Source organism: Gopherus evgoodei, chromosome 2 (genome assembly GCF_007399415.2).
Source record: "Gopherus evgoodei ecotype Sinaloan lineage chromosome 2, rGopEvg1_v1.p, whole genome shotgun sequence".
Taxonomy (NCBI): domain Eukaryota; kingdom Metazoa; phylum Chordata; order Testudines; family Testudinidae; genus Gopherus; species Gopherus evgoodei.
In genome coordinates this window covers 213,978,019-214,000,339 of record NC_044323.1, presented here as the reverse complement: position 1 = coordinate 214,000,339, position 22,321 = coordinate 213,978,019, and the positions used below count along the sequence as shown (strand labels likewise).

The window sequence follows — 22,321 nt, the reverse complement described above, 5'->3', positions numbered from 1 at the left end:
CTCCACAAAACTAGTAAAGGCAGTGTTCCCACCCTGAAGAGCATGCAGACTAAATTCAGCATGACAAACCAAGGGCCTGATCAAAAGATCATTGAAAGACTCCCATGGACTTTAATATCTTTTGGATTAGGTCTCAAAAGAGGGAGAGGAAAGAAAAATAAATGTGAAATAAGCTCACACTGCTACTCCATAAGTCATATACAACACAGGTGCTGACTTTCCATTGTGCCGGGGGAGCGGTGCTCGACCTCAGCTCTGCCCCAGGCCTTGCCCCCACTCCACCCTCTCCCCGCCCCTTCACACCCCCACAAAATCCCTATCCTGCTTCTTCCCACCCTGTTCTGCCCCCTTCCCTGAGCGCAACATCCTTGCTCCTCCTCCCTCCCCCTGCCAGCCTCCTGCATGCCGCAAAACAGCTGATTGCGGCAGGCGGGAGTGCAGGAAGGGAGGGGAAAGCACTGATTGGCAGGGCCCGCCAGTGGGTAGGAGGCACTGGGAGAAGGGGAAGGTGCTGATGGGGCTGCCGGTGGATGCTCAGCACCCACCATTTTTTCCCCGTGGGTGCTCAGGGCTGGAGCACTCATCGACTCGGCACCTATGGTAGACATATCTTGATGGTTCTGCTCCTTTTTTTACTAAATGAAACAAAGTTTTGCACTGATCCCTCCTATTTCAATTCAAAGAAATGCCTACACTCTCTTGCTATGCATACTATTGTATTCAGTTGATTTTGACCCTAATAAAAGACAGTCTAAATTGCCTTTGTGTGCGATGCCCCAGGCTTTTTATCCTATTACAGCAGTTTTCTATTGGAATTAATTGTGTTTTGTAGAGATTGCATGCAGCCTTATCAAATATTTCTACAGGAGCAGTGAAATAAAGAAGACTTAAGAAGTTCAAGCCATTTAGTTTATCCCAGAAAAAGTTAAGAGGTGACTTATTAATGGTTTATAAGTACCCACATAGGGAGAAGATGTCTGATAACAGAGGGCTAGTTAATTTAGCAGACAAGGGCATAACAAAATCCAATGGCTAGAAACTGAAACTAGACAAATTCAGACTAGAAATAAGGTGTTAACCATTGGAATAATTTACCTTGGGAAGTGGTAGATTCTTCATCGCTTGAAATCTTTCAATTAAGATTAGATTTTTTTCTAAAAGATATGCTCTAACTCAACTAGATATTATAGGCATGATGCAGAAATCACTTGGTGACATTCAATGGCTTGTATTATACAGGAGGTAAGACTAGATGATCACAGTGATCTCTTCTGGCCTTAAAATCTATTGACTCAATAGCAGTTTCTGATTTGCCAATCTAAAGAATTAAAGAGACCATCTCCCCCATAAAATTGGTAGAAAAAACATGAGTCCAGTCATAGTGTGAGAGCACTGTTAGATCAGGAAAGAGCAGGGAAAACATCTACTTGTCAAAGCACATCCTTTCCATCGTGCTCCCATGGACTGGGAGCAAACTGAAGGGATGCCTGGAGTTATCAGCCATTCACAGGTATTGGCATGGGTTCAGTTTGAATTTCCTCAAATGTTCAGTGCCTGTGAACTGTGTCAGTTTGACAGCACTTCAGACTTTATCCACAGAATATGTACAATATGGGCAGCAGAAGCGCAGAATTTCCTTAGTCAAACCCTGATGAAGCTGTGAAAAATTATACTACTACTTCCACTACACTGCTTTTCTATAGTGCTTTTCTTTTGAGAATCCCACAGACGGGTGGCTCCAGGCACCAGCGCAGCAAGCACGTGCCTGGGGCAGCAAGCCGCGGGGGCGGCAGGCCAGTTGCCATGACGGTGGGAATTAAGAGGCCTTTGATAGCATTTCTGCGGGAGGTCCGCCAGTCCCGCGAATTAGGTGGAGAGTGCGGAAGGAGCAGAACCATCAGATCACCCGCAGGAAATGCCGCCAAATCGGCATCACCTGTGGCCGTGTCACCAAAGACTGCCTGATTGCCGTGCTTGGGGCAGCAAAAAACAGAGCTGCCCCTGTATAGATTACACAGCTTTTAGCGACACCATCCTGTCACTAGAAGTCAGGCAGTGAAAACGCTGTTTGTCGGGACTTTTGCCAACAAAATACTTCCACCCCCTATGAGTGGGGTTCGCATTGTTGAGAGCGCTCCTGCCAATAACGAGCCGTTTACCACTTGCCCTGGCAAAACTTTTGTCTTTCGTGGGTGGGAGTGGGGGCTTTTTTAAGCACCCGTGAACGACAAAAATTTTGTCATTCAATTGGCAGTGTAGACAAATCCTCAGTCACTACTAGACAATGGTTCCCACCCACGTTTTACTACGGCTTATCCCGTTTCAGTGACCTCAGTGACAGACACAGATAAAACCTGATTAAAAATTACAACAGCGCCTGCAATCGTTAAATGAGAAAATAAGGGCAGTACACAGGTGGTGAAACAGCCACAGAAATGTGCAGAGGCAGATATGGTGATAAAAGACACATTGTGGCATTAGATGCACCAGCAGAAGGAATTTGTCCCCAACTCGCAACATGGCTTCATGGTGCTGAGAGTTGGCTACCACATTGCTTAAAGCTGCACAACTATAATACTGTACTTTTGAGTCAGGAGATTCTAACATCAGGATGAGAACAGGGAGGGCTCCTTCCCTGCACAGGACTTGCTGGATCCGTTCTGATCGTGTGAAGTTGAAAATAGCTCCAACTGCATTTTGTTGGACACTAGGATCATAGGAGTTGGCAAGTGCCAGCAAGGGTATAACTCCCGCTGAGCCAATGGCCTCTCGGTTGGACTCTCTAACTCCTGGGTGCAGGCGATGGGGCAACAGACAGACTGCGGTTCGCTGCAGGGCACGTGCCACAGCTCAAGCCCAGCCACACGAGGAATGTGAGGCGAAGAGGGCCGGGCAGCAATGGGAGAGGCGTGCGCCACATGATCCCTCAACATCCACAAGTCATGCTCGTTCTAGTTCCTCCCCTGCCCTGACCCAACCAATGGGAGCTGCACCTGTGGGTGGGAGGCAGGGCAGCATGCGGCCCCCCCAGGCTACCCCTAAGGCCAGGAGCCATACATGCCAGTTGCTTCCCAACCAGAGAACTGTGTGGCGTGGTGCACCAGCACTGGGCAAATGGTTTATACATTTCTGCACAGGCTGAGGCAAACTAGGGAGGTGAAGGTATTTCAGTGCCTAAATGTATTCGCCCAGATCCTCAGAGGTATTTAGGTACCTTTGAGGATTTGGTCCAATATGTCTTCTTATACAATCAGGTGTTTGCTAGCAGCATCAAGCATATAACAGGCTCTCTCTCTTCTATAATATATGGCTTGTTGCTTCCAGCTAGGAACTTGGATGCTAATAGTACTTGACTCAAGTATTAAGTACACTGAGGAAAGAGTAACAAAAGGTGTAACCCTTCCATATAGATGATGAAGGTTAACACAGACAAGACTACAAAAGAAATGTGTACAGAACTAACTAGCAAACACCAATTTTCTCAGGACTGGCAGCATTATTCTGATTAAATCTGAAAATCAGCTTTGGAACATGCTGTACCTGTTTGGATTTACTGAGTAGGAGGTGGGTGTGACATTAGTTGAAACCTACTAATTCACTTGTTGCATCTTGTCTGTAATTGCAAGATCTCCAAGGAGAGAACATGTCTTCCTGTCTGTTTGTACAAGCCCAGCACAATGTTGTCCCCAGTTCCTACTGAGGCCTTTGGGTGTTGTTGCAATACAAATCATAAATGGTAATAATAATAAATTACTGGAAAACCAGAAATTTTATTGACATTTTTACACAGGAGTGCTGGACCATTTTTTATAGGGAGGGTGCTGAGAGCCATTGAACCAAACTTTAAACCCTGTATATAATGGAAACCCCTTCAAGTCAGGGGTGCTGCAGCACCCCCTGCACCGCTAGCTCAGGACCTATGACAGATCAGTGTGAAATGATTATGTACTGCCTTTCCAGCTGTGGATGCAGATCTTCTTTAGCTGATTCCACTTTTGAAACTTCAGGGAAGCAGTTGTGGTTTTTGTGGGAACTGTAGACTCAGTTATGTATCTGTATAGGCCAAGCCACAAGAGGGAAGGAAAGGAGATACACGGCCCAAGAGGCAGCACCTAGACACATTATGTCTTTGCAAAGTATAATGCTGCCTGGGCTCTGGAAGGAGCTTGCTGGGTGGTGGGACTTGTTAAATTTTTTCAACAAGGGTAGACAACTTTCCTCGCAGCATAGCTATGCCTGCACACAGTGGAGACTGGGCCATGGTCCCACCCAGCGCCGTAACAAAGGCGAAGCGAGTGAGGGACTTACCTCGGGTGCGCAAAGTGGAGGGGCACAGCTTTACCGCAGTCGGCGGCGCTTCGGTGGCAGCTCTATCACCGCCACTTCTTCAGCGGCAAATCCCTAAATTCCTCTCGGCAGGAAGGACCTGCCATCAAATTGCCGCTGCCACTTCATTCATTCTCCGAGGGCAATTTGGCGGTGGGTCCTTCTCTCCGAGAGGGACTCAGAGACTTGCCGCCGAAGAATGAATGAAGCAGCAGTGGCAATGCGGTGGCAGGCCCTTCTCTCTGACAGGGACTCAGGGACCCGCCGCCGAATTGCCGCCGAAGAGCCTGGAGCCGGTCCTTGTCTCGGGCGCAAAAATTCCTTGTTACGGCTCTGGTCCCAACCCCTCTTTGGTCACACGAGTCCCCTCTGGGCCAGTAATACTGTTGATAAGATGGGGGGCTTGTACTTTTAGCATTTATAAACAGCAATTCATTTTTTCACCAACAGATGGTGATGGTTAGTCAGGTTACCAAGCTTTTGGTTCATTTATAAATGTTTGCACAAGACAGCAGTTGCTGTATGAACCATAAACTATGAGTGTCTGTGTGGATGTGTCTCACTCTCTGTTTATTCAGTCTGTTTCCTTAGAATCAGATTACAAACACATTAGCAGATTGGATACTCCTTCTTCCCAAACCGGGGATTACAACATGGATCAGGCCACTTGACCTCAACAGTTTGCACATGAGCACGTTTCACCTATGCAAACAAAAGTATGTGGGCCAGTGAAATCAACAGAGTTACACTAAGAATTAATTTGGTAGCACATAATTTCAGCTACTTCATTTCAGAAGATAGTGTTAAAACATATTGTTTGTATTAACATAGCATTGATCCATCTTGCACAGGGTTGAGATTAAAATATTAAAAAATGTAAAAAGTCTGTCCAAAGGAGTGTTTTTGAAACTATTTAGCAGTTTGTAATGTACAGCATATAATTTACACTAACTTGCAGATTTACAGAATAAATGCATTAGCAAGACACCTAATATAATTTATACAGAATTTTTCATCCTGAAGGGTCTCAAATCACTTTACAAATTTAGCAAACTAATATACAAAGTATACAACGGGCAGATTCTAGACTCAGCTAAAGTAAAAAAAAAGTTCTAAATCATGGACAGGTTGGTTACTGGTGAGCAGATGGAGTCAAGTAATCCTCCTCAATTAAAATCGAGTGTAGTGCTGGCTATATCTAAACTCAGGCTGTTTTCCTGTAGGTTTGCTGCTCTTTTCAGGACATGCCTCTACTAGAAAAAAATGTCATAAAACATGCGGGACAAGATATGTACCCTGGGAAAGTGGCTAGTATGCATTTTGGATTGCAAAATGAGTCATGTTTTATTTGTAACGCTTGGATAGGATACGCTGAATCACTTATCTGTGTCTCTCACTGGCTAGCCTCTCGGTAAGCTGACTGCAGTCTTGTGATGCTCATGAATTGGCAAATTCAGACCATTCACCACGACGTTCATCTGAAAAATGTCCATCTGTGCCCCACAAAAGGAAGAAGCAGCATTTTAAATGCTTTAATTAATAAAAAAGATGTCCAAGCTTTAAAATATTATGAACTAATGAAATTCCACCATCAGTTCATGATAAACTCAGCACTTTTCTGCAGCTTCTAGGGGGGCAATGCTGGAAACACTTACACAGATGAGCAGATCCGTAAAGTCAATGAGACTACTCACATGCATACATTTAAGCACATACAAAAGCTTTTGCAGCATCAGGGCTTACCATAACACTTTCAGGTCAGATAAAAACTCTTATGCTGTCACAATGAGAATAACTGAGATTGAGAAAAGAGACATAGGATCTGTTAAAGCAATGCTTACATTTTTAAGGAGGGATTTAATGATAACCTCCTAGTATTCAGGGTGACAAAGTGGGTGGGGTAATATCTTTTATTGGACCAAATTCTGTTGGTGAGTCAAGCTTTCGAGCTACACAGAGCTCTTCTTCAGGTCTAGGAGGGTACTTAGAGGGTATGTCTATACTGGGATAAAAGCCCTGTGGCACGGCTATGGCTGGCAAAGGTCAACTGACTCAGGCCAGCAGGGCTTTGGCTGTGGTGATAAAAATTGCTGTGTAGAAGTTTGAGCTTGGGCTGGAGCCAGCGTTCTGAGACCTTCCACCCTTGCAGGGTCCCAGAGTTCAGGCTCCAGCGAAAGCCTGAACATCTACACAGCTATTTCAGCTCTGGAGCCCCAGCCTCTGGAGTCCAAGTCAGCTGGCCTGGGGGCAGCTGTGAGTTTTTTCTCCCCTTATAAACATATCCCAGGCCTGCACAACATACGGATGTGGCTCACATGGGCTCGCTGTGCAGCCTGCGGGGGAGGGGGTGTAGGCAAGCCAACAGCTGGCTGGCAGGTGGGTGGAGTGATGAGGGGGCCAGTGGCAGGGTGGAGAGGGAGACAGCGGCAGGAGGTGGGGGCAGCGGCAGAAGGTAAGAGGCCAGGCAAGTGAGCTGGCAGCAGTGGGGTGGGGAGGCTGAGGAGGCAAGCGGGTGCGCAATGGCAGGGGGTGAGTAGTTGAGCTGGGGGGGGAAGAGGAGGCAGGCAATGGTGGTGGGGCAATTGGCAGAGGGAAATGGCAGAATGCCCCCAACGGTCCCAAAAGTTCAAGTAACTGCCCCAGGGTGGTAAAGAAAACTGGGTCATTAAGGCTTGACAGTCTCTGGAGGGGAATCACTGCTAATCCCAGGACCAGACAGGCTGCTGTGTTTGTATCAGGGGTTCTTCAACTTTTTCATAGTGTGGAAAACTGGTTAATGCAGGGACTACCTCATGGGTTCATGTACCTGTCATCACTGCAGCAACTGCTTCCATGGAAAAGCCACCTTAGGAGGATGTTTAAATGTATATTTAGCTTCTTTCTATCTTGCAGTCAGAAGAAGATGGCCCCATGTGCACACATCCAGTTCTATGGACTCAATCCCACCACACTTTGGGAACATGTGCAGCCAAGTCTGTCCCCAGCAGTGCAAAGACAAAGTGAGGACAGGATCAAATCAAATGTCCATCCCCGTGTTGGAGAAGAGAGAACTATGACATACTGCACATAATCCAAACCACTTCATTAGCTGAAGAATTAAGCTGTGTAAATTTTAGAGGAGCCCAGTTAAAAGCCCATCAACAAATCTCACTTACAAATACTTGACAGCTTCACTAAAAACTCAAAGGCAGGACAGCCTAGAAACGAACAGTTCACGGATCCAACCCTACAGCCATATCATTCTTCCCCGTTCCTCACCACCCCACCTGCCCTGCCCCCAAGAATCCTAGCCACATCCCACCTGATCCAGGCCCCCACCTCTTCCTCTGCAGAGCAGCCCTTGCCACAGAGCCAGGACTCTGGAGGACACTTTAAATAATTTACAGAGTCAATGTTATAAACATGACACAGGTCTTTGTGATTCCCCCAGCTCTCCCCCAGTAACACTCAGAGGCTCCCGTCCGACTCAGCCAGACACCTGGCGTTTGGGGCCAAGCGATTTTAGGGGTAGGTAGCTAGGAAAATGTTCAGAAAGGGAATGATGGATATTTGTGAAATATCTTAATTGCAAAACCCCTTTTCTGAAGGTTACTAAACTCCCAGACAAATCCCACTTGGCCTAGGAGATCTCAGAGGATCTGGTAATTTTTTGGAGAAGTTACACGGAAGTTAAAAATGGATCTTAGTTGTAGGTTAGGATCAGTCTGAACTATGGAGTGGCTACCACTGTCCCACTACATCGGGGTGAGCAAGCAGCACTGGGCCTGATCTGGTCTGGCTCCCATCCCCTCTTCAAGGGTTGCAGCTGTCTGGAGGTGCTTGCCTTCCTCATTCACACCTCATCATTCAATGGGGCAATCGATTACAAAGTGGGGAAAGGTCTTATTCTACTTCTAACAAAAAGATATTTTTCTTTTACCTTAATTATACTACCTCAGGGGCCCGCTATAACATATTACCAAGGTTCAATACAAAGTCATATAAAAGTAAAAATGCATAATGCAGAGATTTATCTACATGTAAGCGGGGGAATGGTCCCGCTATTGTGGGGAACTTTCCTGGCTTCTGCACTACCCCAGTGAAGTGGGCTGGCGAAAGGATCTGAGTTCTCGCTCCCACTTCCTTTACCCAGGGGCCTCCCTGCCCTTGAGGACTCCCCTTCCACTCTCCTGTCTGGCAGAGTCCTCGCAACCCCAGCAAGGCTGGGCCCAGGATTCTTGGGGGGCTCAACCCCCAACCCTGCTCTGGTCACCCAGGACAGGGGCTAGGGTGTCCCCACTCCGGGGTACTCTCTTTGCACTGCGCACCTCCCTGACCCACTGATCACATCATACAATTTAAAGCAAATACAAGTTATTTAATTAACAATTAATTTTAAAAAAGAATAAGGAAAAATGGAAAAGGTTAAAGGAAAACACATCTCCCTGCTCTGTGGCAGAGAACATTACAAACAGTCTCTCTGGAATGTCAGGGCAGTTCACAGTCTGTTCCTTGTAGGTCCCAGGCTTCCTTCTCAGGCCCTGGCCGTGCTGCAGGGATACTGCAGGTTGGACACTTGCTCTGGCAGTGGCCACACACTCTCTCAGGCTCTCGGTGGCAGGACCCTTCTCCCCAGTGTCACCCCCGCTCTGTCAGGGTTATGATCCCCCTCCAAGTCTGGCCTGCAGAGCCTCTTGGCTGAGGCATCTCCCTGTGCTGAGCCCACTGCCCAGGGTCCCCCTCGTTCTCCCCAGCTGCTCACCGCACCCAGCTCCAGACTGCTCCAGCCCCAGCTCCACACTGCCTCAGCACGGCTGCTACTGCTGCTCTGCCTTCAGCTCTCTGGGCTGCTTCTCTGGCCTCCCTGGCTCTAGTTGCTACAGCTCTGCTCTGCAGGCTGCTTCTGTGACTCTCTCAGCTCTCACCTGCTTCCTGGGCTGTTTGTCTGGCCCTGGTTGCTGCAGCTCCCCTCCCAGGGCAGGTCTCTCTCTCTGGGCTGTGCTCTGGCTTTTTGGGCTGCAGCTCTGCTCCTAGCAGCTTAGCTTGGGCCCCTACTCTCTCCTTAGCTCGGCCCCACTCCATCTGACTCAGACAATTCCAGCTCACAGGGAGGATGGGATCCCCTTGGTCTCCTGACTCCTTGATTAGCATGCCTGTCCTGTTATTCAGGCTGATCTGGAGCATTGGCCTCTCCACATGGTCCTGGAGACTGTCAATCTCAGGCTCCTGATTTCCCATCGACCCCTCCCCTTTTAGTGCTGGGAGCTAGCAATCAAACACTCCCACTGAATGTTAGTAAGGGGGCAACAGTCCCCTTACATACAACTGCATTGATTGACTGCTGTGTGCAGTAATATAGTGACCCCTGGGTCTCTGAGTGAGGCTTTATACTTGGGGGGGCGAAGGGGCAAGCGGCAAGTGGGAGATGAGCGGGTGGGCAAGGAGCAGGTGGGCAAAGAGGCAAGCAGTGAGCCAACAGGGGTTCTAGGGGTGGGCATGGGGGTTTCTGGCAGGGGAGGGAGGAGGTGAAAGGAGGCGAGTGGTGTGTGGGGGACTGACTAGGAGGGATGCAGCAAGCCAGTGGTGGGGGTTAGAGGGTGAAGAGGGGTCTGATGATGGGGCTGAGCCAGGAGGGTGTGGGTCCTATTTTACTGCTGTGATCTGGTCATCCTATGCACTCCGTTTCTTTCTCCCTCTACACTACAGGTTTCTACACACTGTCAGTGCCTTCCTAGTGTGCAACACATACGATTGTTTGCTTTAATTGAAAAATTCTTAATAAAGTATCACCCCCCCCAACCTTCCTTTTTGGCCCACAGCTGTTTCGGTGGGGCAGTGCTGGGGAAGGAGGGTTTGTTTCCGTGGGGCGGGTGGCGCTGGGGGTGTGTGTGTGTTGTGTTTCAGGAGGTGGGGGGGTAGTGTTTTGGAGGTGCTGAGGTGTTTCAGCCCTCAGCTGTTTTCTTTGGAGTAATATGGCCCTCCCAGTTTTACGAGTTGTGCAGGCCTGACATATCCAGTGTCACAGCTAAATACAAGGTGCAACAGATTGTTTAGCATAAGTAGTTAACACATATTGTAAGAGACCATTTACAGTGAAGTAGACCATTACCACCACTGTAGTCATACATTTAAAAAAAGGGGGTTACAGATTGTTGTAATAAACTTAAATCCAGGGTCTTTACTAAAATCATGATTTTTAGTGTCTAGCAGATATGAATTTAAGCTCTCATGTTCATCTTTTGAGTGTTGTACAGGTTTCCGTTGAGGACGAGGACTGAGAAGTTAGATTTAGAGTGACAGTATTCAGTGCATAAATTAAAGGCAAGTCTACACTACAAATTTGCAGCTGTGCTGCTATAGTGCGTCTGGTGAAGACACTCCAGATGCACTCCAGATGCACTATATTGGTGGAGAGGCCAATGCTCCAGATCAGCCTGAATGACAGGACAGCCATGCTAATCAAGGAGTCAGGAGACCAAGCGGATCCCATCCTCCCTGTGAGCTGGAATTGTCTGAGTCAGATGGAGTGGGGCCGAGCTAAGAAGAGAGTAAGCTAAGCTGCTAGGAGCAGAGCTGCACAAAACTTACTTCCACAAAATGTGGCAGCTATGTTGGCAGCAGAAGCTCTCTCCTTGGCACACCGCTGCCTACATGGGGAGTTAACGTCGGTGTAACTATGTCACTCAGGAGTGTGGATTTTTCACACCCCTGAGTGACAGTTATACCAAAGTATGTAGTATAGCCCAAGCCTATGTCTGGTCTCACAAATCAGGCAATCAGTACAGAGCAGCCCACATTGCAACATTTGGATCCAAAGAACCCTAAAGCTCAGGGGGGATTAACTCTGAGATTTTGAGCTGGCCATTGCAGGGCCCAACCACAAGACTGGGATCTGCATTTACCCGCATCTCAGGGGTGTCTGGGTTTATGGCTGTGTTCCAGGCCCTCCCTTGGAAACTGCCTCACCTACCACAAAAGCTCTGCTCCTGCCACGGGGCTAAGAGGCGTATTTCAAACAAGCTGCCACCATCCAAACCCCAGGGGATGTCAGGGACCCTGCTGTGGCAAGCGCAGCACCTAGAGTGACCAGGTGTCCCGATTTTATACGGACAGTCCTGATTTTTGGGATCTTTTTCTTATATAGGCTCCTATTACCCCCCACCCCCCACCCTGATTTTTCGTATTTGCGGTCTCAGCACCCTAGTACCAGCTGGGCAAGCTCTCCTCCCTCCTTCCCTCGCCTGCCAACAGGCCCGAGGCCCCTCCCTGGGTAGCCCCTGCCTCGCGCTGCGCGTGAGAGGCCCCGCAAGGCGATCGGCGGCCAGTCCCGCCTGGCCTGGGGCCCCACACCTCACGGCTCTACCAGGCCCCGGCTCTCGCCCCCCCGGCAGCAGCACGCGCACGCGCGCCGGGTGATTGAGCAGCACTGGGCGGGGAGAGGCCGCGGCGCGGCGCGGCGCCCGGAGGTGGCGTGACAGGCCGCGGCGCCTCCCCCAGCGCTGGAAAAGGCGGAGGCGCGGCCCGGGTCGGGAGTGCGAGGAGGAGCCGCGGCGGTTGCTGCGGAGGCAGGGAGAAGCCGAGACGCTGTCGCTTCCAGCCACTCGCAGGGAGCCTCGCGGCGCCCGGCACCGCCCAGCGCGGGGAGGAGCCGCCCGGCTGCCCTCTGACGAGCTACGGGAGCAGCAGGCAGCGGCGGTCTCCGCGTCCCCAGGAGAGACACCCCGCCGGGCCGGCATGAGGAGCGAGCAGCGCAGCCCCAGGTGGGGCCTTTGCAGCCTGAGCCTGCTCGCCTGGCTGCTGGTGCTGCCCCCGGTGCAGGTGAGCGAGGGGCCTCCCCGGCCGGGGCTGCTCCTTCCCGCGGGGGCGACCCCTTGGGCGGCGCGGCCCAGGGCTCCGGGCTCCCCTCTGCGATGGGTCCCGTCCTCTGCTGTAGTCTAGCCGGCATCATACTCCGAGGCGGAGCCAGGGGCTGGGAAGGGCCCCAAGGTGGAAGCGGTTGGACCCGGGTAGGGTGACTAGACCATACATGTGAAAAATCGGGACGGGGGTTGGCGTAATAGGAACCTATATAAGAAAATACCCCAAAATCGGGACTGTCCCTATAACATTGGGACATCTGGTCACACTAGATGTGGGGCTGTTGTGCCTCTGCTTTCGTGACACCCCCCCCACACACACACACACCCCATCGTCCCGTAACCGGCTGAGCCTGCGGTTGTGGTTCTCCTGGGTTTTCTGCTCCCACGTGCAGCTCTCTGCCCTGTGGAAATCCACGTGGGCCCCGCTGGGTGGTAGAGAAGTAACAGTAATTGTTGTTCCTTGGACAAGGACAGGGCTCGGCTGCAGTTTCAATGAGTGGTGCTGGGCCACATGTTGAAGGAATGGGGCTCACGTTAGGCAAGAGACACGACTTCACTTGGGATGAGACCTGATGACTTTCATCTGAGCTCTTGTTGGAGCAAATTATTTCTTTTCTTCTCCCAGCCCCTCAAAAATCTGCATGTCTGCAAACACAGATCTGATGACTGAACTAGTTTTTTGTAAAAAAATCATTTTTATTTAAAAGGCATTGCCAAATTAAAAGTTGACACTTTTGTTCCCCTGCTAATTTTTTGTGGTTTTATAGTCATGTTTTCCCTCCCTTGCTAAGAGTTTCTCTTGTTGCTGAGTGGAAGTCTCACAACAGGGGAAGCTGATTCTCCATACTAGGAGAACACTGAAACTGACTATGCTCCAAGCTTGCCCTGCAAACATTTATGCACTATTAGTCCTGTTGATTTAATTGGACTTGACTGCTGCTTTAATGTTTTAGGCCCTTGTTCTGCAGACACTTTATACCCACCCCCATCTGACTCCTCCCACTTTCTGCCCCTTGACTGCCACCCTCAGAACCTCTCACCCATCCAACCCCCCCGTCATCCCCTGACCACTCCCTGGGATGCCACCCCCATGCAACCCATCCCCTGACTGCCCTGACCCCTATCCACACCCCCACATCCTGACAGGCCCCTTGTGACCCCACCCCATCAAATCTCCTGTCCCCCTTGAACCTTTGCCCCATCCAACTGCCCCCTGTCCCCTGACTGCCCCCCAGGACTCCTGGCCCCCTTATCATGCCGCTCAGAGTAGCATATCTGGAGCCGCGCCTCCTGGTCAGAGCCAAACACGCTGCTGCGCTGCCCAGAGTGTTGCCTGCGCGGTGGTGTGGCTGCAGGGGAGGGGCCGGGGACTAGCTGCCCAGCCAGGAGCTATGAGGCTGGGCAGGATGGTTCTGCGGGCTGTAGTTTGCTCTCCTCTGTACTAGCACTTAGTATATAATAATACAGGGGTTCTTAAACTTCATTGCACTGTGATTGCCTTCTGACAACAAAAATTACTATGTGGCTCCAAAAGGGAGGACTGAAGCCTGAGCCCTGCCACCCCAGGTTGGGGGTGAGGGCCAGGGAAAAGCCAAAGCCCAACCCCACCACTTCAGCCCAAGGCAGGGGGCTTGTAACCCAAGCTACACTGCCCCAGGCTGAAGCCAGCCCTGGTGACTCCTATTAAAACAGGGTCATGATCCTCTTTGGAGTCACAGCCCACAGTTTGAGAACCACTGTAATCATATATAATACCTAGCACTTCTCATAAGTAGATTTCAAAGTGCTTCACAGTTATTTGTATATTTATCCTCAACATACCTGTGAGGTAGGGAAGTATCTTAATTTTTACTGAGGCACAGACAGGCTAAGTGACTTGTCTGAGGTCACACAAGAAGTATGTGGTGGAGCAGGGTATTGACCCTCTAGATCTTCTAGGTCCTAAGCTATTGCCCTAAACATTGGACCATCTTTTCTCTCTTGATGTATGTGTTTATATCAGTGGGTCTCAAACTTATTTACTGGAGACCCCTTTTACATCACAAGCCTCTGTGTGCGACCCCCCCCAATAAATTAAACATACTTTTTCGTATATTTAACACCATTATAAATGCAGGAGGCAAAGCAGGGTTTGGGGTGGAGGTTGACAGCTCACGACCCCGCATGTAATGACCTCATGACCCCCTGAGGGGTCCTGACTCCCAGTTTGAGAACCTTTGGTTTAGATCTATCTCTTGATAATTCATTCTACCAATGTAAAACTTCTATATGGGGGTCCACAGTGAACTTCTTAAACTGAACAATCGCTTGGGCAGCCTGAGGCAAACCTGGGCAGGGGTACAGTGTAATTAAGTTCAGAATAATATCTCAATGTAAATGGTGCAAACAAATATACTGTTTTACAATTAAGGGCTCTTTCATTTTTATAATAAAAAAGGATATGATCATTCATATCTTGTAATGTGTCATGGTACAGATGTAGGTTAGAGATCCTCTATGAAACACAGCACAAATTCTGTAAGATGAAGCTTTAAACAATGCAAGAAAAAAAAATTTTAATGGCCTCTGTAACCTAAGATTCTTGGGAGTCAAGCCATCACGACTGCGGGTTAAAGGACCACGGGTTAAGAAATATCTTAAAATATCTATATTGTAGATACATGTATAATTATCTAGGATTACATATGTATTCACAGTGTCTCCCAAGTACTGCAGGCCTGTCTGATAACGGCGCTTTGCAAGAATATAAATTCAAATGTGTAATCTAATAAAAGCATGATTATTACTACACAGGGTGAAAGTAACTCAGGACACTTACTGGGACGGGGCGGCTTGGCCTCTGGCGGAAGGGGCAGGGCTAGTGGTCAGCATCCCCCAGCCAGCCCTTCCAGGCTGTCTGGTCTGCACTGCCCGGGGTTCCCATGGCAATTTAAAGGGCCTGGGAATTCTCCCCCTCCCCCCGCCCCCTTCTGCGGCGACGGCCCAGCGCTGCCATGGCAAACGACAATCCTTAAAGCGCTGCCATGGCCCTACCCTTTTTGCCTCCCCTGTCAGTGGCCCTGCTGGTGTTTAACACTCGAGATTCATTAACATGCTTTACAGGCATTTGCTGTGTAGTGCTACAGATTTGCTCACTAACTCACTGACATTGAAATCAACACAAAGTGCAGAGCGGAAACATGTTGTATGTCTTTACCGCTGATGGGGGGGTGTGGGGAGAAGAGAAGGGGCAGCAACATTAAAGTGCTGTCATGGCAGCACTTTAAGGACGAGTCCTTTGCTATGGCCGCACTTTGAGGATGCTTAAAGCGTTGCCACAGCAAAGGACCATCCTTAAAGTGCTGCCACAGCAGCGCTTTAACATTGCTAACCCTTCTCTTCCCCCCTTCTCTCCCCCCCCATCAGCGGTAAAGACATACAACATGTTTCCGCTCTGCACTTTGTGTTGATTTCAATGTCAGTGAGTTAGTGAGCAAATCTGTAGCACTACACAGCAAATGCCTGTAAAGCGTGTTAATGAATCTCGAGTGTTAAATACGTAGCACTGGGAGGCATGGTGGTACTGCGTGCTAAGTGGGTTCGTGCATAAACGGGTCTGTAGTGTATATTATTTTACTTCTAAACTAACTTAGGGTAGGTCTTTAAAATGCTGCAGTGACACAGCTGCACCACTGAGGCACTTAAGTGAAGGCATTTCTATATCAATGACGGAGAAGTTAAGCCACCTCCATGAGAAGTAGTACCTGTGTTGGGGGGAGAACCCCTCCCATTGACGCAGTGCTGTCTGCACGTGGGATAGATCGGTATAACTGTGTTGCTCAGGGGTGTGGACTTGGCTATAGTCCTTAAGCTAGGAGGTATTAGGAATGCTTTTTTTTCAAGCGTTGCCCAGCTCTAATAAAAGAGGAGATATGTTAATTGCAGGCTTTTCACTCAGTACTTGCTGCTTACAGTGAAAACTCTGCACTGTAACTGAGGTCTGGTGCAGATGATCTTATTTTTGTTTAGGAAAGAATGAACAACCTGGATGGATAGATGTGCTCCGTAATCAAGGTTGTTTGTTAATATTGTATGCTTTCCTTTGGTTTTGTAAAAAAGTGTCTGTCTGTTTTGCCTTCCTTTTAGCAGATTGCAGCCGTCTTTAGTTGTGGTCTCTATATGAAGATATAACTTAGTGCTTTTCAGGAAATGGTTTTTGAGGATGGTGGCAGTCCTTTCTGTATTAATGGTATATGGTTTTTACTTACCTGGAAGTGTGAAGGGGAAGCAGTCAGAATAAATATTTAGCTCTTTGAATAGATGGTTTGCATTTCTGTCTTCCCAACACAATTATTTAATAAACATTTCTGTAACCTTGGGATCTATTGGTTTAGTGTTTCATATCACAAGTGAGTCAAGAGACCTGTTCTCCAGTTCCTGCACATCCACAGACTTGCATTGTTACCTTGGACAAGTCACTGAACCTCTTTACCTTAGTTTCACCATCTGTAAAATGGAGACATTACTTACCCCTCTTTGTAAAGTTATGAGATGCTTGGATGAAAAGCTCTATATAATGTGAAAGTAATTCCTAAAGTCATTGTCAAAACATATTGTTCAGAATGGGTGTAGAAACAAAGGGAGTCACTGAAGAGACAAATGTTTCCAGTACAAAACAGTAAAAACAGGTGGCTCCTTCTGTGTATTAAGGTTCTGATTTGGGTTTTGCAATGTTCTGATGGAAGGTGGAGAGAAGGGTTTTTATAAGGCAAGGGGCGATGTATAAATTGTTTGGGAAAGTTAATGCCTCAAATATGGTTATAACCTGGCAAACTGCAATCTTTCCTACTCATCTCCTGAGAGTGTCCTTCATTCCTGTTGTGCAACAGCCCCACTACTCAAATGCAGGATATCTGAACAGGGACTGCCACTAGTATGGAATTGTTTGGTACTTTGGTGATTGTAGACAAATTTTACCTAGGAGTTAGGTACTTCCCTTGATATGCATGCAGCATTCCCACTGCTAAAGTAATTTTTACTTGTGACCAAGTCAAATGGAAACCCCAGTCAAACAGTAACTCAGTGCATCTACTAACCCGCCCACATTACTTTAAAAAAGTCTTCTTAACCTAACTTGAGTTACAACTTTTGCCTGCTTTATTATTTGACCCTGAAAGGCCATGACACTTATGCTTATCAGGCCACGTCCAGACTACCCGCCGTATCGGCGGGTTAAAATCGATTGCTCGGGGATCGATATATCGCGTCTAATCTAGACGCGATATATCGATCCCCAAGCGCGCTTATATCGATTCTGGAACTCCATCAACCCCAACGGAGTTCCGGAATCGACACGGAGAGCCGCGAACATCGATCCCGCGCCGTCTGGACGGCTGAGTAATCCGATCTTAGATATTTGACTTCAGCTACGTTATTCACGTAGCTGAAGTTGCGTATCTAAGATCGATTTCCCCCCCCCTAGTCTGGACCAGCCCTCAGTTACACTTGGCGGTAATTTCCAGTCCTGTGGTCTGTGTTGGGAAACTTGATCTATTAATAGTGAATGAATTCCCAGTGAATAAATGTCCCGTTAGCTTGAAAAAAAAATCTTCTAGTTTGGAGCAAATATGAATATTGGGAGGGGATGGTTTAATTAGAAATTCCAACAGAAGTATTGATTGTGCATTACAAGAGGTTAGGTACAGTACATATCTGGGTCTGTATGTGTATTGGGGGAGTGGAGGGGGAAGACAGCCCAGAAGGAGGGAAATACAGCTCTCTCTCACTGGTGCTGCCATAATCTTACTCACTGAATTTCTTTCAAATATTTTAGATTAGAAATGCAAGATAAGGAGGATAAGGAAAGCAGAACACGATCTTTGATAACCATCCAGTGTTTGGTGTAGGATGACAAATAATTCCTCCTTGTTATTCATACAATACAGTTATTGTTCTCTGTGTTTGCCTTGAAGTTCAGGGATCCATCATAGTTTTTGTTTTGTGGTGGTCTAATGTCTCGGACAGGCTTAAGAGGTTGGTCTCTGAGTTTGATATATAGGACACCCATTTAGTTCATGGGAGAAATGCTGACCTTATGTTGAAGTGCGAGTTGGGGGCTGGTGGGTGTATGTTTTGGAATTATGGATAGTGTGTATTAACTACAAGTTTCCTTACATGTGGTGAATTCTTTTAGCACTTTATCTTGTATTAGTAAGAAGAAAACTGTTTGTTTAGGTCAACATGAGCTAAATATTAACCTGTTTTTTTGTGGTAACTATTTGCTGAAAGTGTAGTAAAGTCAATGATAACTGCTTTGTGTTGCTGCTTCATGAAATAGATTTTCTTTAGCTTGAGCTACGTATGACCCAGTCAGCTCTCTCAGCCAAAACAGCTGAAGGAAGTAGTGATTTAGTAGGTGATATGCTTCTCTCTGTGATATCGGACCAAGGCCCCAGCATGGTGTAAGCTCTTCTTGTGGATGTTCTATTTCAGATTAGATATAAAAGTGAAGTCCTGACCACGTGGTGGTATCAGACAGCTCAATGGCACTATTTCTAAAAGTAAGTAATTCCTATAGTGCTCTGGCTGAACTTGGGGCTTGGCTACATTGGCACTTTACAGTGCTGCAACTTTCTCACTCAGGGGTGTGAAAAAAACACTCCCCTGAGTGCTGCAAGATACAGCGCTGTAAAGCCTCAGTGTAAACAGTGCCGCAGTGCTGGGAGTGCGGCTCCCAGCGCTGCACGCTACACCCATAAGGGATGTGGTTTACGTGCAGCGCTGGGAGAGCTCTCTCCCAGTGCTGGCGCTCCGACCACACTCACACTTCAAAGCGCTGCCGTGCTTCCGCGGCAGCACTTTGAAATTTCAAGTGTAGCCATACATCAGAGTATTCTGCAACCCTAACCCCTCCACCCCCTTTAGTTAATTGAATGAGTCTGACTTTTCCAGGATTAAAGGCACAGTGTCAACTTGAAATGTGGTCAGCTTCAAATAAGTTGTAAGCAGTACTACACCTACTTTTGACAATTAATGATTTTTTTTATTATCACATTATTTTTTAAAGCTGTGTATGCCCCTTGCTATACACATATAGAAATCCTGCTAATATCAGAGGATTAAATAAAACCTTTAGTTTGTATACCTGTAACAGAGACAAGAGTAAGAGACTTTATCTTTTTTTATAACTTTTCTTTTTTCAATACTTAAGATCCAGCCTCCCTTGATATGTGTGGAACTTACTTGAGAAATTCCCTGCAACATCTTGTCAATGAGAATGAAATAGTTACTTGTGTAAATCCCTTGAACATTGATTGAGAATGGAGAGGAAATGAGCCCTCTTTACCATAATTGTAGCTAGATGGAATACTCATGATCAGTTTGCTAATCATTTGTTAATGATTGAACGTTTTAACCGTGGCTTCATGCTACTAACTTTGAAAAGGCTTGAGATTTTACTCTCAAATGGTTTTGCAAATTTCTTGTAAATGATAGCAGGAATTGACAAGACTTAAAAAAGGCAGCTTTTTCTTTCCAGTTTCATTAGTTAGGATCTCTTTAATGCAGATTGTAGTGTAAATATACCCACTTTAAGGGATGGTCTATAATGACAAGTACATTGGCATAGCTTCATCTCTCTAGTGTGAAAAATCCACATTCCCGAGAGATGTAGTTGAGCCAACCTAGCCCCAGAGTAGACTGTGCTAGGTAGATGGAAGACTTCTTCCGTCAATCAAGGTCAACCTGTTGGAGAGGTGGATTATTACAGAGACGGGAGAACCCCTTCCACCTCTGTATTGGGTGTCTACGCTGAAGCGCTACAGCTGCGCTGCTATATTGTCTTAAGGGTACACGTAGGCCTGGTATACATTAGGAAACTTACTTTGGTATAGCTATGTCTCTCAGGGATGTGAAAAATCCAATGCTGAGTTGATGGAAGAAGTCTTCTGTTGACCTAGCTTCCACTTCTTGGGGAGATTACCTACACTGATGGGAGTATCCCTCCCATTAGAATATGTAGGGCAGTGGTCCCCAACCTTTTCTGTGGGGTGGGCGCCGGACGATTAGCCACCAAGGACTGTGGCTGCTGGAGAAGCAGCTGCCGAAATTCCGCCTTGAAGGAACATCATCAAGAGGCGTCACCGCCAAAATCCTGCCGAATTTCGGTGGTAGCGCTTCTCGGCGGCATTTTGGCAGCTGCTTGTCCAGTGGCCAGTAGGCAGGCGCACATGGATACCCCAATGGGCGTCATGCTGCCTGTGGGCACCGCATTGGGGACCCCTGATGTAGGGTATACACAGGAGTGCTACGGCTGGAGTGGTAGTGTTGCACTACTGTAATGTTTTAGGTGACCTTGACCATGGCTTAAATGTTCCACTCAAACTTGCTTGGGGTGAGAGAACAGGCTGTTTATGACTAATGTCGCAAAATAGTTACTGGGTTTTTCTGATCTTCGTGTAATTGTGCTTGATTCTTTAGTCGTGACAATGACCATTTAAGAGAGACAAGGTAGGTGAGGTCATGTCTTTTATTGGACCAACTTTTATTGGTAGAACAGACAATCTGTGGAGCTTCACAGAGGTCTTCCTCAGATCTGGAGAAAGTAACTAGCTAAGACACTCTGGTTATTTTCTCCAGACCTGAGGAAGAGCTCTGAAGAGCTCTTCTGCCCATAGACGTTGATCCAATAAAAGATATTACCTGGTCTACTTTGTCTAATGTTCTGGGGCTAACATGACTCAACAACACTATAATCCATCATCTAAATGATAGATGAAAGTTGTTTTTATTGACTAGAAAAAATACAACTACTAATTTCTGTATTTGATTCATAATTCTACTTATTAAGTTTTACATATATGTAACACTTGTTACTTTGTACAGTTTTCTGAAAATTGAGGTTCCCCTAGTCACACAGTTAACTCCAAAATGAGCATAAATTAATATAATGAAAATCACACTGGTGGTATTTAAACTATCAAGCCAATCAAATGGCTTGTTTTCTTTACTGTATTTGTTTGCTAAATCTGCTTTGGTTCCATGGTCAGCGTGCACTTAGAAATTATGAGAAACATCATGCACAAATATGATGAGTGGGTAGAATTGAACTGTAAACTCTTTGCGCCAGATCATGCATTCTTTGTGCACCAAAGTTCCCATTAAATTGGAGCTTTTGGTGTGCAATGAATGGGCCTCTTATCATACATAAATCTCAACTCTGCTCTCTCCACTGAGCACACATTGTGTAGTTTGGCCTTGCCTTTATTTTACTATATTCCTATACTTGAATCTGGGACCTCCTATTGCAGTCTCCATGACATATTATGTATTTTAAGGCTTGTGAATTCACCCAGATAACTTTCCAGCTGAAGAGGCATAATGCACATGGATGCTTGGTTCAATCATTTGTTGCCTACATACCATAAATGCACACAATCTAATTTATATTCATGAAAAAATGTCTTTTGTACTTAACTTTTCTAGTACTCTTCACTGTATACTTGTATAGAAGAAGTACAACTAATGAGATGTTGGAATATGAAGTCAGCAAAAAAATACTTGACACATGGAGGGAAACTTTTCTTTATGTCAACGGATAAAGGATGCAAAGATTTGTGAGGATGGAGGTTCTTTAGCTTGTGGGAATTTTTTCCCTTTTGGAAGGATGAAATCTGGATGAGTAGCCAGGTTCATGATCTAGCTGACCAAATTCTTCCAATAAACTCCAACCCCAAATCCGTTGAGCAGGACTTTAATTTTATTTGTATGTATTACTTCTCTCAAATGTGAGTTGGAATTCAGAAACTGATATATGGTTGGGAAAAAGAGATCAGAGTTTTGTTTGGCTCTCCATCCAATTAACAATGATAGTTAATTAGACTAGTAGCAAAAAGAAACTCAAATACTTCTCACAGCATCCAACATTCATTCTGATACAGTTGAGAAAATCTCCCAGTGATTACTGCAGTATTAGTAATGTGGAACAAGTAGTAAAGAATATAATAAAAACATCAAGAATGAGTACCAGGATGGCAAAATTAAAAAGGTGGCAACACCATTTCTTTTTAAAGCACCACTGAGAAGAAAATTTCTTTATTGCATGGTGAAGTCAGTTCTGCAGAGCTGGTGATAGTCAGGCATCAAAGCATTTGTATAACTACCACATAATCTTGTGTCTA

General features: G+C 46.8%; 1 protein-coding gene across 1 annotated transcript in view; it reads left to right on the top strand.

The window, feature by feature from the left end:
- Positions 1-11,949: 11,949 nt before the first annotated feature.
- NPC1 (NPC intracellular cholesterol transporter 1) overlaps positions 11,950-22,321 on the top strand; it is a 66,747-nt gene continuing 56,375 nt past the window's right edge. The window contains exon 1 of the mRNA XM_030552918.1: positions 11,950-12,123. Coding sequence (XP_030408778.1) covers positions 12,040-12,123 — 84 coding nt within the window. The 5' untranslated portion in view covers positions 11,950-12,039. The remainder of the gene's footprint in view (positions 12,124-22,321) is intronic.